Consider the following 21,253-nt stretch of genomic DNA (forward strand, 5'->3'; position numbering starts at 1 on the left):
AATTTTTAAGTAAAACTTAAATTACTTTAATAATTTTAATTTTTTATTTAATTATTTAAATAAAAATTTTAATAAACTTCTTATAAATAATTTTATCTAAATCCTCCTCACATTTTAATGATATTAATAAATGTTATATGAATGATAAGTTTTATTTTATTTGTTTTAAATTTAATAATTTAAAATTTGATATAATGATATGATATAAATATAATATAAAAATTATATAATTTAAAATTATAATTATAATTATAATTATATATAAATTTAATAAAATAAAAAATTATATTTTATATTTTATATTAATATAAATTATAATACATAATTTTTATAAATATATAAATTTTAATATTATATATAATATAAATATATCAATCGCCAAAATCTAATGCATTCTCATTCAATTTTTTTAAAGAAACGGGATAATGGGAAGTAATAGATAACTAAGGTGAGAAAACTTTGAACACGTGGGACCCGGTGGGTTCCTGATGCAAATTGATTTCTTTTAGCATATAATGTGGTTTGGACTTTGGCGTTGGGATCAAGAAGCATGGATCAACCGCCAAACTTCTAAGTGAGAATTAATGGGACCCAGTTGGCAGACAAACCTAGGTGTAGGATAAGTATGGGGATTAGCTATCGGGGAAAGGAATCCAAGTTGACGGCTCGACAGCCTAACATAAATAATTTTCATTAAATTAATTTTGAATTAAGAACCGAGTTCTAGCCTTTTTACGAGAATAATGTTAAAAAAAAAAAAAAAACCAAGATCAAGCATTTTAGTTTTTTTTTTTTAAGCCTTAATTCTGGCAGCAGATAGTTGGTAATGTCAATTAAATCAGATATATTTTTCTAAGTTATATGCAATTTCAAGTCTTTCAAAATCATCTTGAAATTTCGAAATGATGTTGTGTTCTGATAGAAAAAAATAGTCTTTTTTTAGTTAAAAACAAAACATAAAGCCTCTCCAATGTTTGAGTTAGAATATGAAAACACATAGAAAACTCAAAATTAATAACAAAATCTTATATATGTAATAATCCTGTGATGATACGATAATTTATATATTTATATTTTATAAAATAATTAAATTTACATATTTATGTTTTATGTTTTATAAAAATTACGTATTATAATTTATATATTTTTATATTAAATATAAATATAATTATTATTAAAATTTTAAATTATATCATTTTTATATTTATATCATATTATCATATTATAATTTAGATAATCAAGTTTATCCAACGGGCTTCTCCGAACATGGAAAAGAAATTCCAAAAATCATTATGAGAAGGGATAAATTATAGCATACTTCATGTGTATTTTCATGGGTGCCATTTTCATGGTGAGAAAAAAAGCTATAGACAACTTTATTTCATGTGATAATGCTTTGTTGAGTTGTCGATCATATCATTGCCTATTTTTTTAACAGGTAATGTGAAATAGGTAGAGATATACATTGAATCCAGACATTGTTTCTGACTTTGTTGAATGAGGACAAGTTATCTAATTTATTTTTTGAATAAAATTGTCATCGTCAAATTATCTTAATTTGTTTTTAGACATTTTTATGAGTAATGTAATAGATAATTTACATTGAATAATTCATTATCTTAAGCATGAGCTTTTCATGACAGAGATTGTTGTTTAACAATTTAGACTTGAAATATATGTACATTTTTCTTATATATAAATAAATAATATAATTAAAAGATAAATTTAAATTTAAAATTTAACTTAATTAATTCACGTAATCATTTGTAAAAGATGATATCGATAAATTTAAATTTAAAATTTTAATATCTGTCATCTTTTTTTTCTATTCTCGAAATATGATTTTTTTTATAACAAAATTATATTTTTCATTTAAAATATAAATTTTTATAATTTTATTTTTTGTTACCTTTATCTTATTTAAAATAGTTGTTGAACACGTGAAATTGATCTAATAATCATGGTGTTGAAATTAAATTAAAAAAATTCAAAATCTTCTCCATATACAATGTGAAAATATTGTTGTGTTATATTATTTAATAAATTATAATTTCGTCTTGTTGTGTTAGTTCAATTCTAAGGTCGGAAAAAAGATTCATGTGAATTACAACACATGTTTTACATGAATATATATATTTATATATAATGCATTAAAAATAGAAATGAAGAGAAGCAAAATCGACTTTCCTAAAAAAGATTCACATTACGTGCAAGTGGAGTTTGTTTCAAATCAATGAAAGTGAGAAGAGTTTATATTTAATATATTGTTAGTATATAAATTTTATATAATATTAATGGATAATGATATTATTTCATTAATAAAATAAATCATATGATATTATTTCATTAACGAGTAAATTAAAAAAATAAAATTTTATATATTTACTTTAAAAATTAATATTTATTTATTAATGAGATAATATCATCAAATTTATTAATAATATAAATAATTTATTTACTAATAAAGCATCAAATATAAATTATATGATTAAAAAATAATTTAAATTACTGTAAACTTTTAATCATTATTGTCCCATAATTCATTTTTTTTATTGGATTGTGAAACTTTCTCGCAATCATGTTGAGTGTGTTTTAAGAATCGGATCGGATTCAATTACAAAACGTATTTTTTGATATGGTAAAAATCAAACTTAAATCCATACGGCTTAAGTCTTAAATTCCTATATATTACAAATAAGCTGCTTCAAGTCTATGAACAAAGCTTGCTTTGTTAGGTCAATATCGATCAGAGTTCAAGGTCCAAAATTAGAATGGAATTAAAACTTAAATACAGAAACTAGATTAGGATTTAGGAATCCATTTCCCCATCAAAGTCTATTGTGTACTCGAAAAGTGTTGGAAATTCCATTGCAGAAGCCCATAAAGTCTAATGGCCTTTGCCTGAAAATGGAAACGATCCGTTCTGTCAAAGGTATTGGTGTTAGGAAAATTGGGCCTAGCTCTATGTACTTGATTTTGGATCAATCAAAGGTTAGGGTCTTGATTTGTTTTTTTATATAGAACTCTAACTATTTAATAAAAAGATGTGAAATTATTTTAAAGTGATATCACAAATCAAGAAAAAAAAAATCCATAAAAAATAAAGAGAAAAATGAGAAAAAAAAGTTGATTGAATAGAAATCAATCAATGATTTGATTGGGTTGAAATTTTATCAGTAAATTTATGATTCAAAATTTTACATTTTGAACGGTAAATATTAGGTTTGAAGCTTTTTATGAACAAATCAAAAGTGTATTTATTGAGTGACTTATTTAGTATGATTTTTTCAATTGTCTCTTTAGTTGTTGATTAGTTATAATTTTAGTTAAAAATTAACTTTATATATTCATTATTTGATAGTAAAGTTTTTTTATGGTCTGTGATTTTTTTCTATACACTATAAGACTTTTCACATAAATCTTAATGTATTTTATTTTTTTACATTGCTGATTATTAATTGTTATTTATTACTATAAATTTATTATTTTTATGTTATTGTGTTTATTACTTCAGGTCCAATAATTGAATCCATGGTCAGTGGTCTGAAACTTTGTCAACAAGTTTATGATTTATAATTTTATATTTTGAACGGTAAAAATCGAGTTTGAAGCTCTCTATGAACAAATCTAATGTTTATTTATCGAGTCACTTATTTAGTAAGATTTATCAAATTATCTCTTTAGATGTTGATTAGTTATAGTTTTAGTTAAAGAAAAATTTTGTATATTCATTATTTATAGTAAAGATTTTTTTGATAATCCGTGATTTTTTTCTATATACTGAAAGATTTTTCACATAAATCTTGTTGTATTTTATTTTTTTTGCATTGCTGATTATTAATTATTATTTATTACTGTAAATTTATTGCGATATATTATTTTTATGTTATTGTGTTTATTACTTCAGGTCCAGTAATTGAATCTATGGTTCATAGTTCGATTAAGTTGAAACTTTATCAGCAAATTTATGATTAAAAAATTTACATTTTGAACGGTAAAGATCGGGTTTAAAGTTCTCTAAGAACAAATCCAATGTGTATTTGTTGAGTTATTTATTTGATGAGATTTCTCCAATTATCTCTTTAGTTGTTGATTAGTTATAATTTTAGTTAAAATTTTTTTTGTATATTTATTATTTGATAGTAAAAATTTTTTTGGTGGTCCGTAATTTTTTTTTATACACTTTAAGATTTTTCATATAAATCTTGATATATTTTATTTTTTTACATTGTTGATTATTAATTATTATTTATTATTATAAATTTATTATGATATATTATTTTTATGTTATTGTGTTTATTGCTTCATATTGAATAATTAAATCCACGATCCACGGCCAAACTCTTTTGACAAAATCAGACATGGGTCCATGCCCATTTAACCTAGTTCCCTAAAGAAGATTGTCGGTTCATGTTTTGCTGGACATTGGCTTACAAATTACAAAATGTGAAGTCAACTCAGTGGCCCCACCCAACCATAACTTCAATTCATTGTCTATCATGGCAGGATAATTCTTGCCAGTCTTTTAGACAATCAAAGCCATAATCACATCCATGTCTGACAGATTCTTTTTCCTAATCATTGATCTTGATCAACTGCAGATTAAAAATAATTTTCTTTCATCCAAATTAAGGTTGGCTTTAGAGGTGAAAGAACAAGGAAGAAAATATATAGATGAAGATTTAACTCAATCAAAGGGAAGAAAAAGTTCAAGCCAAATACTAAACAGAGAGAGCAAACATCTTCCAAACAACAGGTTCTGAGAGCTATAGATTTTCTAAGGATAAGCTTCAATGACAGATTGCACTGCGTGGATAGGCTTAACATTGAATCGGGTAAACCCTGACTCTTCAAGAACATAGCTCCATTCTTTTAAGGTCCTCTCTTTGCCTTTGTTAGTATGTGCCATCATCACCATGTCTAGCATCAACCTTACAAAATCTAGCTTGTCATCTTGGTTTTCTTCAAGCACGGCATCAACAATTATAACCTTCCCTTTGTCTTGCGGAATCGCTTCTCTACATTTCTTTAGGATTTTTGTGCATTCCTCATCATCCCAGTCATGCAAAACCCACTGCAATTCACAAACATATAGAATTGTCAAACTCAAATGCTAAGGATTAATTAGGTCGACCCTAGGCAATATCGTTTTCAATTAAAATTATCAATAAGTTTTATTTTATTATTATAACTTCCATGGCTACATATCCTTTTGTTGGCCATGCATGTGCATAATAACACATACTGAATTGAAGGAACCAAGGTTCAGGGATGGAGGCCAGATCATACTAACCATAAGGAAAGCAGCATCTGCCTTTGGGACACACTCGAACATGTCTCCTCCTACATTTTCAATGCCATCAAATTTTGGTGCAACAGCCACAACATGAGGAAGATCAAAGTTGATGCCTTGAATCCAAGGGAATGCCTTTACCAGCAAAGTCAAAGCAGTCCCATTACCTCCACCGACATCAACCAAACTTCCAAGCCGATCAAACACTTTAGGACATCCTTCAATTATGGCTGGCACCGTCACTCTAGCATCGCAAGCCATTGCCTCGTCTATGAGTTTTCTATGACCAGGGTTCGTCTCAGCATAGGTCCATACATCCTTCCCATTCGCTGCCTCAAATGGTGAATTCCCGCTGTCAAGGACACGGGTACTTAGACTATGCCATGGTGTTAACATGGCAGGGCTGCTCTCTAGCAGAATCAAAGCCGCCATGCTTTTTTCTCCATGTATAACCAAACGACGAGACACCGGTGTCAGTGTATAGCCAATGGAGTCTTGGCTGATGGGTTCCTCTTTGAATATTTGGTAGTGGACCAGGAACCTCATAATGCGGAAAAGACGCGATGGTTCACATCCGAGGGCAGTCGATAGCTGGGAAAGTGTCATGGGGCTTCCGTGGTTTTCAATAGCATCAGCAATCCCAAGCTCAATGGCACATTTAACTACTGCCATCTTAACGTATCCAAAGACATAATTCCAAATATCTACTTCTGCTTGAGCATCTAAATCTTCTTTCACTCCTCTCACTTTTACATCTCCCATCTCGATCTCTTGATATGAAGGAAAGGTTTTGGTGAAGCTCCGATATATAAGGAGAAAAGGGCTATCTATTTGGGGATTTAAATATGGTAATGGAGTTTTCAATAGGATCCTGGAGGATCAAATGACTACATACTTTTTTAATCTATAATCACCGAGAAATGCATATGATTGAATGTTCGTATTTTTTATTGGCAAGCAGCAGGCAGGTTGCACGGCCAGGTGCTTTGTCATGATTCACGTTGGGACTTGGGATCACTGTCTTTCACTTAGCAGCTCTTCCCATTGTTTATTTTCTTTGTCATGATTCACGTTCGGACTTGGGATCACCGTCTTTCGCTCAACATTTTAATCTGTAATCACCGAGAAATGCATCTGATTGTATAGTTCGTATTTTTTATTGGCAAGCAGCAGGCAGGTTGCACGGCCAGGTGCTTTGTCATGATTTACGTTGGGACTTGGGATCACTGTCTTTCACTTAGCAGCTCTTCCCATTGTTTATTCTCTTTGTCATGATTCACGTTGGGACTTGGGATCACTGTCTTTCGCTCAACAGCTCTTCCCATTTGTTATTTTCTTCTATATCGGGTCAAGTTTCTATTTGTGATGGTTAAATAAATTGATTGTAAATTTTCATGTTAATCATGTGTTTTGTTTTATATACTAATATTGTTTCGATTTCCTGTTTCCTTTTCTCATCCTCCAATTGTTGTCTGGCAATAATTTGGGACGTCCGACAAGATTTATAAGTAGATGTGGTGCATTACTCACCGTCTTTCGCTCAACAGCTCTTCCCATTTGTTATTTTCTTCTATATCGGGTCAAGTTTCTATTTGTGATGGTTAAACAAATTGATTATAAATTTTCATGTTAATCATGTGTTTTGTTTTATATACTAATATTGTTTCGATTTCCTGTTTCCTTTTCTCATCCTCCAATTGTTGTCTGGCAATAATTTGGGACGTCCGACAAGATTTATAAGTGGATTTGGTGCATTACACCCTAATATCACGTCTTGGCTATGAAAAATATTAGATTATTCCTCGATTAATTAGCTATTTAAAGATCCATGCACCTTTTTTCCTTAAACGAATCGAGAAAGGCATTTTGATTTTTGATAGTACTTGGTGGAGTAGTTGAAAAGTTTCCAATCTCATTGTTCTCTGATTAGAGATTGGAGGAAAAAAAGTTTTGTGGTTCATTGTTTTTTAGGGCAATCGTTTTTTTTTTTTTGTCTAAAATATTTTATTATCTTAATTTAAAATTAAAATAAAAATATTTTTTAATTATAATAGTCAATTATCATTGATCGAGCATTTTATTGTTTTATTTTTTAACATAATAATCGGTTGTTTTTTATCAAACAATCAACTATCATATTTAATTTTACTGATATTATTACATTAATATTTAAATATATATAACTATCATTGATTTTAATCTCATCGTTACAGTATCTAATATTTTAAGACCAAAAAGTTTCACTTGAAACATAACTTCTCTTCTGCTACTGTCAGAATTTCTTACCCATTGAATGAATCAAGCAAAATATGTGAGCCTTGGCATTCATAACATTGTTTTGTTTCTATATACAACTTGTCATGGATCAAAACTCACAGCTATCCTTTCAAACAAGAGGACTTCAGTTTCTCAACTTCTGTCAAAAGAGAGGGATTTCCCTCACAAAGCTTCCTTCAGTGTTTCTAACCACTTCTCTAAGTTGCTACTTTGCAGTGACAAACCCTCCTTTTTCTCAGCTATTGGAACTGTCGATGGCTTGGTATATTGAATGAATCCTGCAATTATATTCCTAAAGATAAACACATAAATAATGAAATTCAATAGAGAATCTAGATTGATAATAAAATAATACTCAAAATTATTGTCCGAAAATTTGATCTACATTATGAAATACGGGCTGACTACACACCATGGAGATTCTGAATGGCTTAACAAAACCTTTGTATAAAGAATGTACTATTGTTATATTATTTTAGATCCTATTTGTGAGTTATAGCACAATGCCACCATAATGCTTGTCATGCAGAATTGCTGGAAATAATTTGAAGCAAAGCACTTTAGCCAAAGGAGAGAACTTTAACCCTGCAGAATCTACTAGGGAGGTTCTGTTCTGTTGTGTTCTGTTCTGGTTCTTCAGCCTTGAAATTTAAAGGTAGTCACTTTAGCCAAAGGAGAGAACTTTATAGCTGGACTTGGCCCAACCCAAAAGACCATTAAACGACATGCCCTCTTCCTTTCCATATAAGGCCTACTCGCCATCATGGTTGTTCTGTTTCTTTTCCGTAACTTTGCCGCGAAAATAGGCGATGGCAGATTGGACCCAACTTCCCAAGGAGCTGCTAGACCTTATTTCCAAACGTCTAGAAACCTCCTTCGACGTCGTCCGTTTCCGTTCCGTTTGCTCCACGTGGCGGTCCGCTGTTACTTCCCCCAAACGCCACCGCTTAGCTCCCCGTTTCCCGGTCATCCCCGATGACGGTGGCATCGCGGACACCTCGTTAGGTTTTTCCCTCTCGAAACGCACCGTATTCCTCCTCGGATCATCCAAAACCAATACCCAAACAGACGTTTCGACTTCCTGGGTAATAAAAATCGAAGATGTGCCAAACAACAGAATTCAGCTTTTGAATCCTCTCTCAAGGTCCCGTTTTGATTCTCTCCCTAATAATTTTCCAAAAGCTTTGAACTTGTTGGATTTTAGGGTTTTTGAATTGGGTGAAGAATATGTGCTTCATTATTTAAATCAGCTTGGTTATCTAGGTGATGTGGGAAACTTGTACATGGAAAAAGTTGTCTTGACTTGTTTAGATAATAATGTTAATGATTTTGTTTTACTGACAATTCATGTTTCTGGGAAATTAGCAATGTTTAAGTCTAGTGATAAAAAATGGACTATAATTCAAGACATGCCATCTCCTTATGATGATGTGATATTGCATGGAGGGAACTTTTATGCTGTTGATAACACTGGTAGGACTGTGCTTGTGGGATTGGATTTTGAGGTTAGTGTGGTTGGGGTGCCTGTGTTTGGTGGTGACAAGAAGTTTTTGGTTGAGTCAAAGGGTGAGTTATTGTTGGTTGATATGTATTTGGGTATTGAAGCTGAGGAGGGTTCTTATTCATGGGCGGGTTCCGGCTTTGTTGAGGAGTATTTTGCGAATCTTGCTTTCTATATGAATGAAAGGACAGTTAGGTTTAAGGTTTTTAAGTTGGATGAAGTTGGTAAGGAGTGGGTTGAGGTTAAGAATTTGGATGATCGTGTGTTGTTTTTGGGTGATGATTGTACCTTTGCTGCCTCAGTAGAAGATTTGTCTGTGTGTAGAGGAAACTGCATATTTTTTGTGGATAATTTCTTTTATTCACTTGGGGCAGAAGATGGACCATCAGAGCGTTGTGATGTAGGCGTATTTGATTTGGAAAATGGTTCGATAGGACCATTACAGAAGTTTCCTCAATTTTCCAAGCTGTTTTGGCCTCCACCTTCTTGGATTTCCTCGACAACATTGGATGTAAGTATTTTACTTTGCATTGTTGAAATTTTGGTTGAGTTTTTATTTACTTTCCATTCCCTATGCTGTGCAATTTTAATGAGGATTCTTTAAGCATTGGATCTCCTGAGTTAAGAGGAAACATGGAAAGAACAAGCTCAAAATCATGATCAACTCCTTGAAAATGCTTTTCTATCTCATGTCCTGTTATGTGAGTGCCGTTTCTTTTAAGTTATAGACAGATAGTTAAATATCAGTTTATTTTCTAAAATGGAGGAAAGCACAGACTTAATGGTGTGGCCTTGTTAGTTTGAAGCTATGTCTTGAAATGGTCGCCATTGATTCTATGCATCTAGTGTTAACTTACTGAAAAGGCCAAAGAGAAGTCTTAATGTCAGATGACTCTTGAGTAGCTGCACTTAAATAGATTGTGGATTTCTTTCATATGTCTCCCAAGGCATAGGCACTACTCTAACATTTCAAGATTGTTTACTTTGATTTTGGGTTGCAACTTGGATCCAAACTCCACTTTGGATTATTGTGGTATGCAGTGTGTTCATGAGGTGGACACTGAAAGGTCAAGTCAGAAATGCACATTTTTCATGTTATTGCATTGACTATGAATGAGGATATTTGCCTCTTGTAACTAGTATTCATGCTGTAAATTTGTACTATTTACCAAGATTATCTTTCAATTCAGTCTTATGTGTAACAGCATGTTTAAAGCTGATTTGGTGAATGCAACAGGCACAAATAAACACTGGAGAATCGGCCTAGTACATATTGTACTTCTGCTTCATGGTTGGGTTTTATTTGCCTGATTAGCTAGCTATGATTGCATTTTGTATATGCATTTGCAATTTGAAGTCTTTGGCTGCTATTTGACCACATCTAGCCAACAATCTCTCTTTATTTGGATTGCTTGCTGGATGGGCAACAGAAGTGGCTACCATGATAAGAAAAGCTTTTGATCTGTAGAGAGTTCAATCAGGTAATAGTTTCACTGTTCCCTCATGAAGGCCCGACTAAGACATTTAGGGTCAATAATTTCACTTGCCAATGGTGATTCTTTTTTTCTTTTAGTTTCTAGGTTCCTAGCACAGATGCCTTGAGCTACTTCTAATTCAGTATGTCTTGATTGTTATTTTCTTCCCGGATAACATTTAGGCTCTATCTTTTCCCGTGTCATCTTTACATACAAATACTTTTGTGCAGACTTTGTTTCACTGGGAATTTATTATTTAAGGATTTTAAGAATTGATATAATGTTTGGCAATAGTAAGCAGCTGAGAATGTGAAAGTATAGCAGTAATAAAACAAGTACACAGCCTGTCTGCTCTTCATGGCGTTCCTCTTTTCCACCCAAAGTTTACCCTTTACCCAGATGGCTCCTATCAGAAACCAGAGGTGGGTGTGATTACTCCCTCGGCCATATTACCAGAATCACCTTTTACTTTGTTAGATTCCCTGGGGCTAACCAAACAGCTCCTGCTTGCTGGTTGTCAATATCAGAAAAGGTGACTACCGTTGCAAGATGAAGCATCTTTCAGATTCTGAGTTGAAACCTCTTCTGGTATAATTTCCAAAGGTATTGGATTTGACAAACTTTCAATTCATTGAATTGGGTAATGAATTTGTTGGTCAATATAGTAAACATAATCTTGATGATTAGAGCCTCAACCCCATGAATACGGAGAGAAAGTTGCCTTCATGCGGTCAAGTACCAATCTTTGTGGATGGTTTTCATATCCATCAGGATATCATTTGCTTTAACAGGAAGTTCTATGCCATCCCGCGGGAAGGAAGAACTATAGTCATTGACCAATCTTTAAACGTTAGTTTCCTATAACCTGTTGGCTCTCCCTCTAGCAGAAGGTTCTTGGTTCAGTCTGGTGATAATAGTTCAGATTCTGCTGCTGACAAGCCCGTGAGATATGGTAGCTCTGTGGTTGGTTTTAGAATTTTCAGGGTAAATGAATAAGATCATAAGTGGGATGAGATGGAAAGTTTGGGGGATCAAATGTTGTATCTGGGCTTGCATCAAAGCAATTTCTGCATCAGCTTCTGAATTTTATTGGGGTAAAGGAAACCTCATAATCTATTCGGCTGGTCTCTCCATCCCTCCAAGATATGGTTATTCTGAAGATCGACTTATATTTGTGTTTGATTTAGAAACTTTAGAGAACTGCCCTGCCACTGTAATTTGTTCTGACCACCTCCTGAGTGGGTTCCAAGCAACCCTAAGCCCTCTCGGCTAGTTAGCCTTTTCCGAGCCACATATTGTTTTGGTCCGAGTAAATTGCCCGTTTGAATGATAGCTGGTGGTCAAGTGCACTCTGTAAATCAATGAAACTGGCTAGGAAAATTCAACGTAAAAAGGACAATAGAATACTTTTAATGAACAGCATTAGTAGCAATTTTGCTTAAAGCATAATCTTCTTCCCTTTACTAACACGATTTGAAAGCCAAAAACTTTGATACTGATATTCCTACTTCTAAGAAATATACAAGATTAGATCATAGATTTCTGTTAACCTGTCAGCCACCAACCCGACGAAATTGTGTAACTTCTTTTTCTACTATCCATAGAACACGACAGCTTTATCTCAGATAGGATCATGAATCATTGATTTCAAGTCTCTCTCAGGAGCATTTTCAGAAACTCCTCTTGTATTGAGGCTCCCCGTATATGACCACACCCTCTCAAATTCAACCGCACATGGTTTTTCTGATTTCCAGTCAGGTTCCTCCTTAGGACCACCGTTTCTGCTCAAGTAGGAAGGTGCCCTTCCTGGGCTTCCAGTGAGTGGAGTTGAAGAACAGAAGGTTGGTGTTGCGAAAGGAGAGGCATAAGGAGTGTGCTGAATTGAGAAGGGACTAGGAGACATTCGCCTCTGGATTGGAAGCCCACTCAAACCGCTCCTGCTGAATAGGGAGATTGTTTCGGCTGTAGCAGCACAGCGCTTTATAGCATCGTCAACATAAAGGACATCATCTATTCTTGCCATAATGTTGAAGGCCAAACTCTCCATCACCCTCGAGTAGCTCTCTAGAATTGATTGCCCAACATCCTGCAATTAAAAGATAATATAAGGGGGCTATTTTCAGTGTTGTTTGCTAAGGTCTTCTCCATAAAACAATAAGGATAACAAACCGCAAATATGCCAGCATTGTGGGAACCACTGCCTACAATATGTACCAACTGGTAGAAGAGATTCGCCTTTCACTTTAATAAGAGAGATTAACAAAACATGATAACGTTAATTGTTAATTCACTCATCATAGGCCCCATTTTCCCGATTAAAAAGCTGTGGTCCCATATAATGGATAGAACACATTTGTAAAGATACAGAGAAGCAACATAAGTTGGATCTATCCTCACTAGCTAACCAAGCAGCTCTCAAATCACATTTAGTAGGCCACATGGTTTGGCAGACACATGCTAGAATAATTCTCTGATGATAGTGGATAATATAGAAAATTCATACTTCTGTTTTCATTTTTTTTTCCATAAAAAATAGGTGAAAATACCTTATTATATTGAATTTTGTTCATATCCAATGCTGTCTGTGGAAGACCAGGAAAACGAAGCCTCAAGCTATTTAAGAGGATCTCAGCTCTTTGGGCAAGAAAATTATTCTTTTCACTGTCAGCAACAAGACCCTTGACCTTTCCACCCCACGATGAGCGCCTAAGTTTCATTTGATTGATGTGTTTCTTTTGATCTTTCTGCTTCCAAACATGTACTGCTGCCTCAATCCTGCTAGCTATTTCCAGAGTGTGATGTTCTGTTGACAGATCAAGGCAATCAAGGAGACATTCTGGCGAGAATTGATCAGCTGTTACATAGCGGTAGATGGTATCTCCTAAACAAGCTTTTCCATTCTGATGATGACAATTAGACATCAAATGGCAAGGAAAATTTGTTAAAACTTAGATCAAATGTAAGAGAAGCTACGCTCAAAAACAGTCAGTTCACAATAACTGTCAGAGAGTCAATTTTCAACTACTATTCAATGCTACATGAAAATGCTGCTGTCATTTTGACATTCGTGTATGTCCATTCCCTTCCAAAGCTATTGTTAACTTTTCAATCCTACTTTGAGGACCTTCCTCAACTAACAGGTTTCCTGATAGAGATGCTCATTAGGAAACTATTAATCCCCAAATTGACAGATCAATGTTGAGTACCAACCATTAACATCCAAGAATTATTACCCAACGAACAGAATCAATGCATGATAGCTAATGTGGTTTTCAGCAAGACAGAATAAAATACAAGTCATTATTTGAGAAACATAGTCACATACCTTTGGTAAGGTCTCCAGGTACGCAGTAGGTATCTCCATCTCTGCAAGCACACTGCTATTAATCGCCATAGCTGCCTTCAGTATTTGGTTAGTGCAATCCCTACATTGCTGCAACTTCTTCCTTGCATCCTCTGACAAACCATTTGGTGGCACTTTTGGACATGGCAACCACCACTTCTCTTCCTGCCTAATCGAGGGCCTCCCTCCAGAAACAAACGACGGATAAGCATCACGGTCAGCACCATCACCCACAACTATTCCCCGATCAACATACCAAAACTCTGTTTCACGAAACGCATCAAGCATGGTAATCAACATTGCATCAAGCTTCTTAAGGGCAGGAAGATTTATATACAAATCTGAACGTGGCCTTGTCGCCATAACTTCATATGTGCCTCCTCCAGGGAATTGTTGTATCGATGGTACAAGTTCAACAATCGAATCGCTCACACACAAGAGCCACTCCATTTCTCTCCTCCACATTGCCTTCTTTTGTGGTGCTAATGGCTCTAACCTCCACAACTCACCAAAGACGGTTGCTGCCATTACAAACGAGTGTACCATTTAGCTTAAAAGAAAATCTTTAGAACCCATACACATACGTAGTACAAGAAATCATAAACAAAACCACACCAACCAGAGAGATTTGTGATTGCATTCGAAATGGCAAGTGCAGTACACACTCCTTTCCCACCTCCAGACATATCTTCTCCTAAAAGAAGCTTGGCAAATCTCTCTTTCATCATCTCAACTTCTATATATTGTTGAAAACATTACAAAAATCAGTGAAAATAAAGATTAAAAATCACCACCACCAACAACAACATACTAAGCCTTAAATCCTATAACTCTAGCGTAGGCTATATGAAAGGCCAAAAAAAAGAATTATGTTAGGTCGTAGGTTTTAATCATCTTGCGCTACTCATTTCTATCAACAACAAACTTTTCATCTACTTTCCTAACTCTCATATCATTTGTTATTACTTGTTATTATTTGCATCATCGTCTTTCATGGTCTACTTCTAAAAGTTTTGGTCTTTCCGAAATCTAGAAACTCAATTCTTCTAACTAGTGTATAGCTAAACCTACGCTTCTCATGTCCAAATCATCTCAAATGGCCTTCTCTCATCTTTTCCTCATTTCGAACCATCCCAAATCACCGAATTAGGGTAAAAAATGATGAATAATAATAATAATATCAAGTAGATTAATCTCTTCCATACTGTCATTTGATTTTATTTTTTTTTACAATTTTCATTTTTGCAATTATTAGGCACAGGAAATATCATAATTACGTTTTTTTTTTTTTGCTACAAATAGAAACAACAAAAATTATTTCGCTCAGAAATATACTAAGCATAAATCTCCTTCTCGCGTCCCCCATTAAGCAAAAAATACCAAAATAAACAACGAAAATGGAAATACCAGACAAATCGGTGACCGGTTTCTCAGGCTTCTCATCATCCCAAATCACGGCATCTTTCCCTCCAATCACCGGCAACATCAACGGTACCTGAAAATCGAACCCTCCAGCAGCCCGTAACCTCGGAGACGACGTCATCGAACTCGAACAACCTTCTCCGTCGAACCGCCGGCATGAAAAACTGCTACAACTCTCGGACTCGCTAACGTCAGCGCTCAAACTATAACTCCCGCACCGGTCGCTCTGCTGGTCAGAGCCATCATCAGAAGCTACACTCCCCATGATCTTTAATCACGAGATCCAACGGCCAAAAACAAATCCCTCAGCTACACATTTGCTAACAATAGGAGAAGTGAAATGATTGATTGGAAATTCAGAATTAGAAGCAGAAGAAGAAGAGAAATAAAGTGAAAGAGATGAGAAATCTTTCACATTGTCTCATTATTAGTTTTCTTTTTCTCAGCTTTCTTTCTTTATAAGTACTGAAACTTTTTTCCTTCGGTTTCTCTTTATAAAATTGTTGTTACTGTTTTCTGTACTGATGATGTTTTTTGTGTGCTGAAGCAAAAGAGACGGCGTTGCGCAGTGGTTGTCTTTCCGTTACAGCTTGACCTTACCACCCGAGACGGACCCCTTCCTTTGGACTTTCCGTGTTTCCTCTTTATCCTATTCCTCCATTGCCACCGTGGCCTTTTTATGATGTGGCTAAATTTCTTTCCCACGTGGCAGAATTATGACCATTGACCATACTTACAGAAATTAGTACATCCTAAGGTGAAAAAAATAAAAAAATAAAAAACTGATTTAAAATCATAATATTCTATTTAATAGGGATCAATTTTTTTTTATTTAATTTGAATTAAATTTAGATGTTATATATATATTAGATTTGAATTAAATTTTAGATCAAAAAATAAAAAATAAATAAAATAAAATAAAATAAAATATATTTTATTAATTTTTATATATTTTTTAAATTTTTATAAAATAAAAATAAATATTTTATATTTAAATTTATTTAAATAATTTATAATAATATATAAAAATTAAAAAATTACTAAATTCCATTCAGACTATAAAATTTTAATTTGAATCTAAATCAAATTTAAAAATATATAATATTATATATTCTTTAAAAAAATTAAATTAAATCTAATTCAAACTATTAACATTTTTAGTATATTCTCTCTAATTAATTTAACTATATTTATTTACGATAAATCTAATAAAATTATAATCTTTTAATAGATTTGAGTTCATATAAAAAAATTTATCACTTGAATCAAACATATGATAGTTTGATTTATCGAAACTTAAATGCCGTAGGAAGGTTTTTCGTTATTACTAGGGAAGGTTTATACAATAAGAGTTTACTCGTTTTCACTTTTTCCTATTTTTCCGCTTGCCACGGTGGAATTTTTAAGAATGACATGGCCAAATTTCTCCCCTGCGTGGTTCGAATTTGCTTGCGTGGATGGGATGGTGTGGGACCCAGTTGTTGATTTTGGAGGGAATGGCTCGTGAAAGGGACCAAACGGCCGTTAGTATTTTTGCCGGGTGGAGTGAAGATTAGAAAGCGGACGTTTATATTTCAAAAACCGTGGGCTCGCATCCCTAGCTTGGATCGATTGGAAAATTAATGTGGATTTGGAAGTTTGGGATCTTAACCGTTGACGGCAAAGTGGGACCCTCGTGTTATTTAACGGTTGGGATCTGATGAATGAAAAGAATCTTCAGCGGCTTAAAGCCTGGCATGGTGTGGAAAATAAGTAAACGATGTCGGATTTGTTTACGTCTACAACCGATTCCATGTTTTCAAATTTAAACACGCCATACATCAGCAGTTGATATCAACAAAAAGTAGCTCTTTTCCACACGTGGAACTCTCTTAGTTGTCTGATTCCATCAAAGCAGATTTCCGTTTGCGTCATTAAAATCTTTGGGTTTAGGTCAAGTTCAGATCGGATGGCAGAGATCAGAGCCATCAATATAAGACCCACGTGCTTGTTAAAGATTAAAGCTGTAGAGAGAAATTATATTGTCCCTTACTGACCGAGGACCACATTGATAGCGAATGGAGTTTCACGTACGTGATTGCGCTGAGGCTTACAAAAACATCATAGGTCGGCTGGTCGCGTATTAGTATGAATTTGATACATAATGTTTTAATAGTGTGCCAAGAGAAGAAATGATTAGCTCAAGATGGTTCATCCATTTTTTTTAAAAGAGCGTTATTTAACAATTTAGATTTTAATTTTAATTTTTATAATATTTTTTATTTTAAAATTATGATATTTTTCGTATATCTAATTAGCTTATTTTGCTATTACACTTCCTATCCTTCACGTTTAGTTTTAGTCTAAGTTTTCATATATAGTTAAAAACTAACTTTTATATCTCATTCATAAAAATATAAATAATATATTAATATTCGTAAATTATTTAAATTCAATTTAAATAAATTTTAAATTTGATTCAATTATTATTTAATCAAATTTGAGTTCGAATAATTTAATTTATTTATATAATCAAATTCAAGTATTTTTATATTTAATTTGAATAATTCATGAGTTTAATCGAATTTTTTATATTTTAATTGATAGAATATATCAAACTGTAGTATGTATAAATCAAAATTTTATCAAATATAATAATTGAGCTTATTTTTATATGTTAATTAAGTGAGTTTGAATAATTCAATTTTTATATTTAATCAAATTTGAATTAAAAAAAATAAAATTTGATTAAATTCAAGCTAAGTTTCAAACTTCAAATTCAAAATTAAACTCAAATTTAATACTATATCGATTCAAATTCGATTAATTATGTCCCTACTCATATACATGCTTTTGGAAACTTTCCTTTTTCCAAATTAATGGCTGCTAGAAAGGGAGAAAATAAGGAATAATGAGCAAATAATGTATGATAGAGGAGAAGAAAATGTGGGGAGAAAGTGAGGAAACGGTTAATGGGACAAAAAGTGGAGTTAAATAATGAAAATATTAAAGAATATAAGTGCTATATTTGAAATGAGAGTTAATTTTTTCTTTTACCATTTTGGTTTGGTAGCTTGAATGTGATTGCGTTTTACTCTAGAAATATTTTTGTTGGCTAAGATCGCTATTGAAGCCTTCATGCTAAATGTGGTATGATTGAAAGTTGAAACCAATTTTATAAATTTCTCCGAGAGGAGTTATCTATTTATATTAATGTAATTTTTATATATTTTTTAAAAAATAAAATTATGACATATTTAAATCAAAGTAATATTTTTAAATTTAATAATTTTGATCAAATAATTCATTAATATAAAATGGATTCATATTCTTTCTCTAATTTTAACATTTGAAACTTATAAATAAAACAAAATTCTTGGTAGGTTCGAGACTGAGTTGAGAGAAAAAAAAAATAAAATATTTACATGTTAAAAAATTTATATCAGTCATTTATATGATAAAAATTGATACACCGTCAATTTAGCGGTAATTTTGTGACAAGATACTTTATATTCCAAAAAGTACAAATATTAGATTTATATAAATTATTATACAGAGATTAAATTTTTTATTTTGTTACAAATGGGGACCAATCTCGTAATTTTGACAAAAACAATACATGCGAAATCGTCTAGGCCCAATCACTTTTTTCACGAGATGCCGAAGAAGATGGGCGTGAACAGCAAAGCCGAGGCGCTTGAACAGATTATTAATTTCCTTGTTTTGTTTTGTCTTTTGTGAAATTATCCAAGCAGGCCAATCTAAATCTGACCCAATGGTTTAGCTCAGTTTCCCAGCCTTTTGCAGATTGGCCCATCATTTGATTCATTCGGGGACTCTTAGCCACAAAAAATTGTTAAAATAATTCTCGTGGACGACATCAAAGCCAATCAATGCAATAAGCAACACCAATGGTCCAATTTTATTGTTCTAGTCGCAAAAAGACAACCGAAAGAAAAATGGATGGCGTTTCTTATCCCAAAGTCTCTCCTTCTCCAGATTACACCCGACATGGCAATGGCAACGCCACTTCACTTTTGGTTTTCTAACTCTTCAAACTCACTTTCCTTATACCACGCTCAATCTGAAACAACATGGAAACTCTCTTTGTAAACCAAACTCTACTGTCTCGTCTCGATCTTTCCCCAAAACCGAAAGTCCCATTTTCTGTCACTCCCCAAACCCTCCAGTTCCTTCCTAGGACAACAACTCACGTCAAACCCAACAAAAGTTTTGGTGTCTTTGCTGTCCAAAACCAAGAAAAGAACTTCCAAGAAAGAGGGAACACAGTCCAAGCAAACATTAGCTATGAACCGGATGAATCCTTTGGTGAAGTCAGCAAAATCATCGGCAGCAGAGCTCTCCCAGGTGGGAAAGGCATGGAATACTTGATAGAGTGGAAAGACGGTCATACCCCTTCATGGGTTCCACAAGATTTCATAGCCAAGGATGTGGTGGCAGAATACGAAACCCCATGGTGGACAGCGGCTAAGAAAGCTGACGAGAAGGCTTTGGCAGAACTTTTAGCAGCTGAGGAAGATTGGCGTGACGTGGATGCTGTAGACCCAGATGGCAGAACTGCCCTTCTCTTTGTATCAGGCCTTGGCTCGGAGCCATGTGTTAAGATCCTTGCTGAAGCTGGAGCTGATATTGATCATCGTGATAATGCCGGTGGGTTAACGGCTCTTCACATGGCAGCAGGGTATGTGAAACCTGGTGTAGCTAAATTGTTGTTGGATCTCGGTGCGGATCCTGAAGTGGAAGATGATAGGGGTTTGACATCATTAGCTTTAGCCAAGGAGATACTAAAGGTGACCCCCAAAGGGAACCCAATGCAATTTGGAAGAAGATTGGGGCTTGAAAGTGTAATAAAGATTTTAGAGGAGTCAATATTTGAGTATGCGGAGGTGCAGGAGATATTGGAGAAAAGGGGGAAAGGTGAAAACTTGGAGTATTTGGTAAAATGGAGAGATGGTAGTGATAATGAGTGGGTTAAAGCAAGGTTTGTAGCTGAGGATTTGGTGAGGGACTTTGAGGCAGGGTTAGAGTATGCTGTGGCTGAAGGGGTTTTTGGGAAAAGAATGGGGGACAATGGCAAGAATGAGTATCTTGTGAAATGGACGGATATAGAGGAGGCAACTTGGGAGCCTGAGGAGAATGTTGATCCTGATTTGATAAAGGAGTTTGAAGCAGGACAGATTGAGGGGAATGGGGCTGTCAAGAACCAACCAAGTTTGGATGCCTCGGGACAAATTGATGGAAATGGTGCTGTGAAGAACCAATCAAGTGTAGATGGTTCATGAATCTCATCCTATACAATTTTCATGTTGTAGTCTTCTTTTCTTAATGAGGATTGTTTTGATTGAAAATGGGATTATAATTGTAGAGTTGTTCAAATCTGTGGTCCTAATTATCACATACTCGAGATTGGAAGGAGAATTAATATAGCTAGGTTGTTTTTGATTCTCATCCTTAAATGCATGTCTAAACTCCTGAAAAGTCTTAACCAGCAGGCAGTTCTTTCTCTTACAATTTAGACTATTGAGAACCGATATGTTTGAACAATACAATTCTACATTGTCATGGTGGCAGTTAAGAACATAAATTGGAAGGTTAAAAAGCACATTGATCGAACCAATCACTAGTCAGAGAGATTCAATCTTAAAACGACATGATGCCATGATAGAATCCCCTTCCGCTCATCGTCCAAATGAAGCATATGCCATTCGAGTTTAAAGATCTTAGCCCAAGAAGATTGGTCCAATGCGGTTGGATTTTGAATCTTTACTCTCAACATTTTCATTTGTCAGGTTGGATAAAAATATGGTTGGCTTTTGGGTGGTCACTCAATTGGGCTTTATACAATCAGTTTTCTTTCTTAACCCAAGTGCTCAAGCATGAGCAAGACTTATAGGTGAAGATTAAAGGTGCCAATGGGAAGGAAAAGATTCAAAAATGAAAAC

At 33.8% G+C, this 21,253-nt stretch overlaps 4 protein-coding genes, 1 long non-coding RNA gene and 1 pseudogene across 5 annotated transcripts; 4 read left to right on the plus strand and 2 right to left on the minus strand.

The window, feature by feature from the left end:
* Positions 1 to 4,777: 4,777 nt before the first annotated feature.
* On the minus strand, positions 4,778 to 6,257 carry LOC111298748 (acetylserotonin O-methyltransferase-like). Its single transcript, XM_022893476.2, has 2 exons — positions 5,294 to 6,257; positions 4,778 to 5,074 (listed from the first exon to the last, which is right to left on the minus strand). The coding sequence occupies exons 1-2, from the start codon at positions 6,053 to 6,055 to the stop codon at positions 4,778 to 4,780; spliced, it is 1,059 nt and encodes a 352-aa protein (XP_022749211.2). The 5' UTR covers positions 6,056 to 6,257.
* Positions 6,032 to 6,694, plus strand: LOC149514469 (uncharacterized). Its single transcript, XR_016328806.1, has 2 exons — positions 6,032 to 6,141; positions 6,255 to 6,694. It is a non-coding gene; the product is annotated as an uncharacterized LOC149514469 (long non-coding RNA).
* Positions 6,695 to 8,300: 1,606 nt separating this feature from the next.
* Positions 8,301 to 10,818, plus strand: LOC111298116 (F-box protein SKIP23-like). Its single transcript, XM_022892792.2, has 2 exons — positions 8,301 to 9,582; positions 10,309 to 10,818. The coding sequence occupies exons 1-2, from the start codon at positions 8,380 to 8,382 to the stop codon at positions 10,336 to 10,338; spliced, it is 1,233 nt and encodes a 410-aa protein (XP_022748527.2). The 5' UTR covers positions 8,301 to 8,379; the 3' UTR covers positions 10,339 to 10,818.
* Positions 10,575 to 12,081, plus strand: LOC149514470 (F-box protein SKIP23-like; annotated as a pseudogene).
* LOC111298115 (rop guanine nucleotide exchange factor 1-like) lies at positions 11,927 to 15,830 on the minus strand. Its single transcript, XM_022892790.2, has 5 exons — positions 15,297 to 15,830; positions 14,509 to 14,625; positions 13,872 to 14,410; positions 13,093 to 13,446; positions 11,927 to 12,632 (listed from the first exon to the last, which is right to left on the minus strand). The coding sequence occupies exons 1-5, from the start codon at positions 15,574 to 15,576 to the stop codon at positions 12,168 to 12,170; spliced, it is 1,755 nt and encodes a 584-aa protein (XP_022748525.2). The 5' UTR covers positions 15,577 to 15,830; the 3' UTR covers positions 11,927 to 12,167.
* Positions 15,831 to 19,184: 3,354 nt separating this feature from the next.
* Positions 19,185 to 20,767, plus strand: CAO (chloroplast signal recognition particle component (CAO)). The gene has a single exon (XM_022893477.2). The coding sequence runs from the start codon at positions 19,385 to 19,387 to the stop codon at positions 20,591 to 20,593; it is 1,209 nt and encodes a 402-aa protein (XP_022749212.1). The 5' UTR covers positions 19,185 to 19,384; the 3' UTR covers positions 20,594 to 20,767.
* Positions 20,768 to 21,253: the final 486 nt, after the last annotated feature.

The sequence above is a fragment of the Durio zibethinus genome, chromosome 16 (genome assembly GCF_047325235.1).
Source record: "Durio zibethinus cultivar Kanyao isolate XHJ-2024 chromosome 16, ASM4732523v1, whole genome shotgun sequence".
NCBI lineage: Eukaryota > Viridiplantae > Streptophyta > Magnoliopsida > Malvales > Malvaceae > Durio > Durio zibethinus.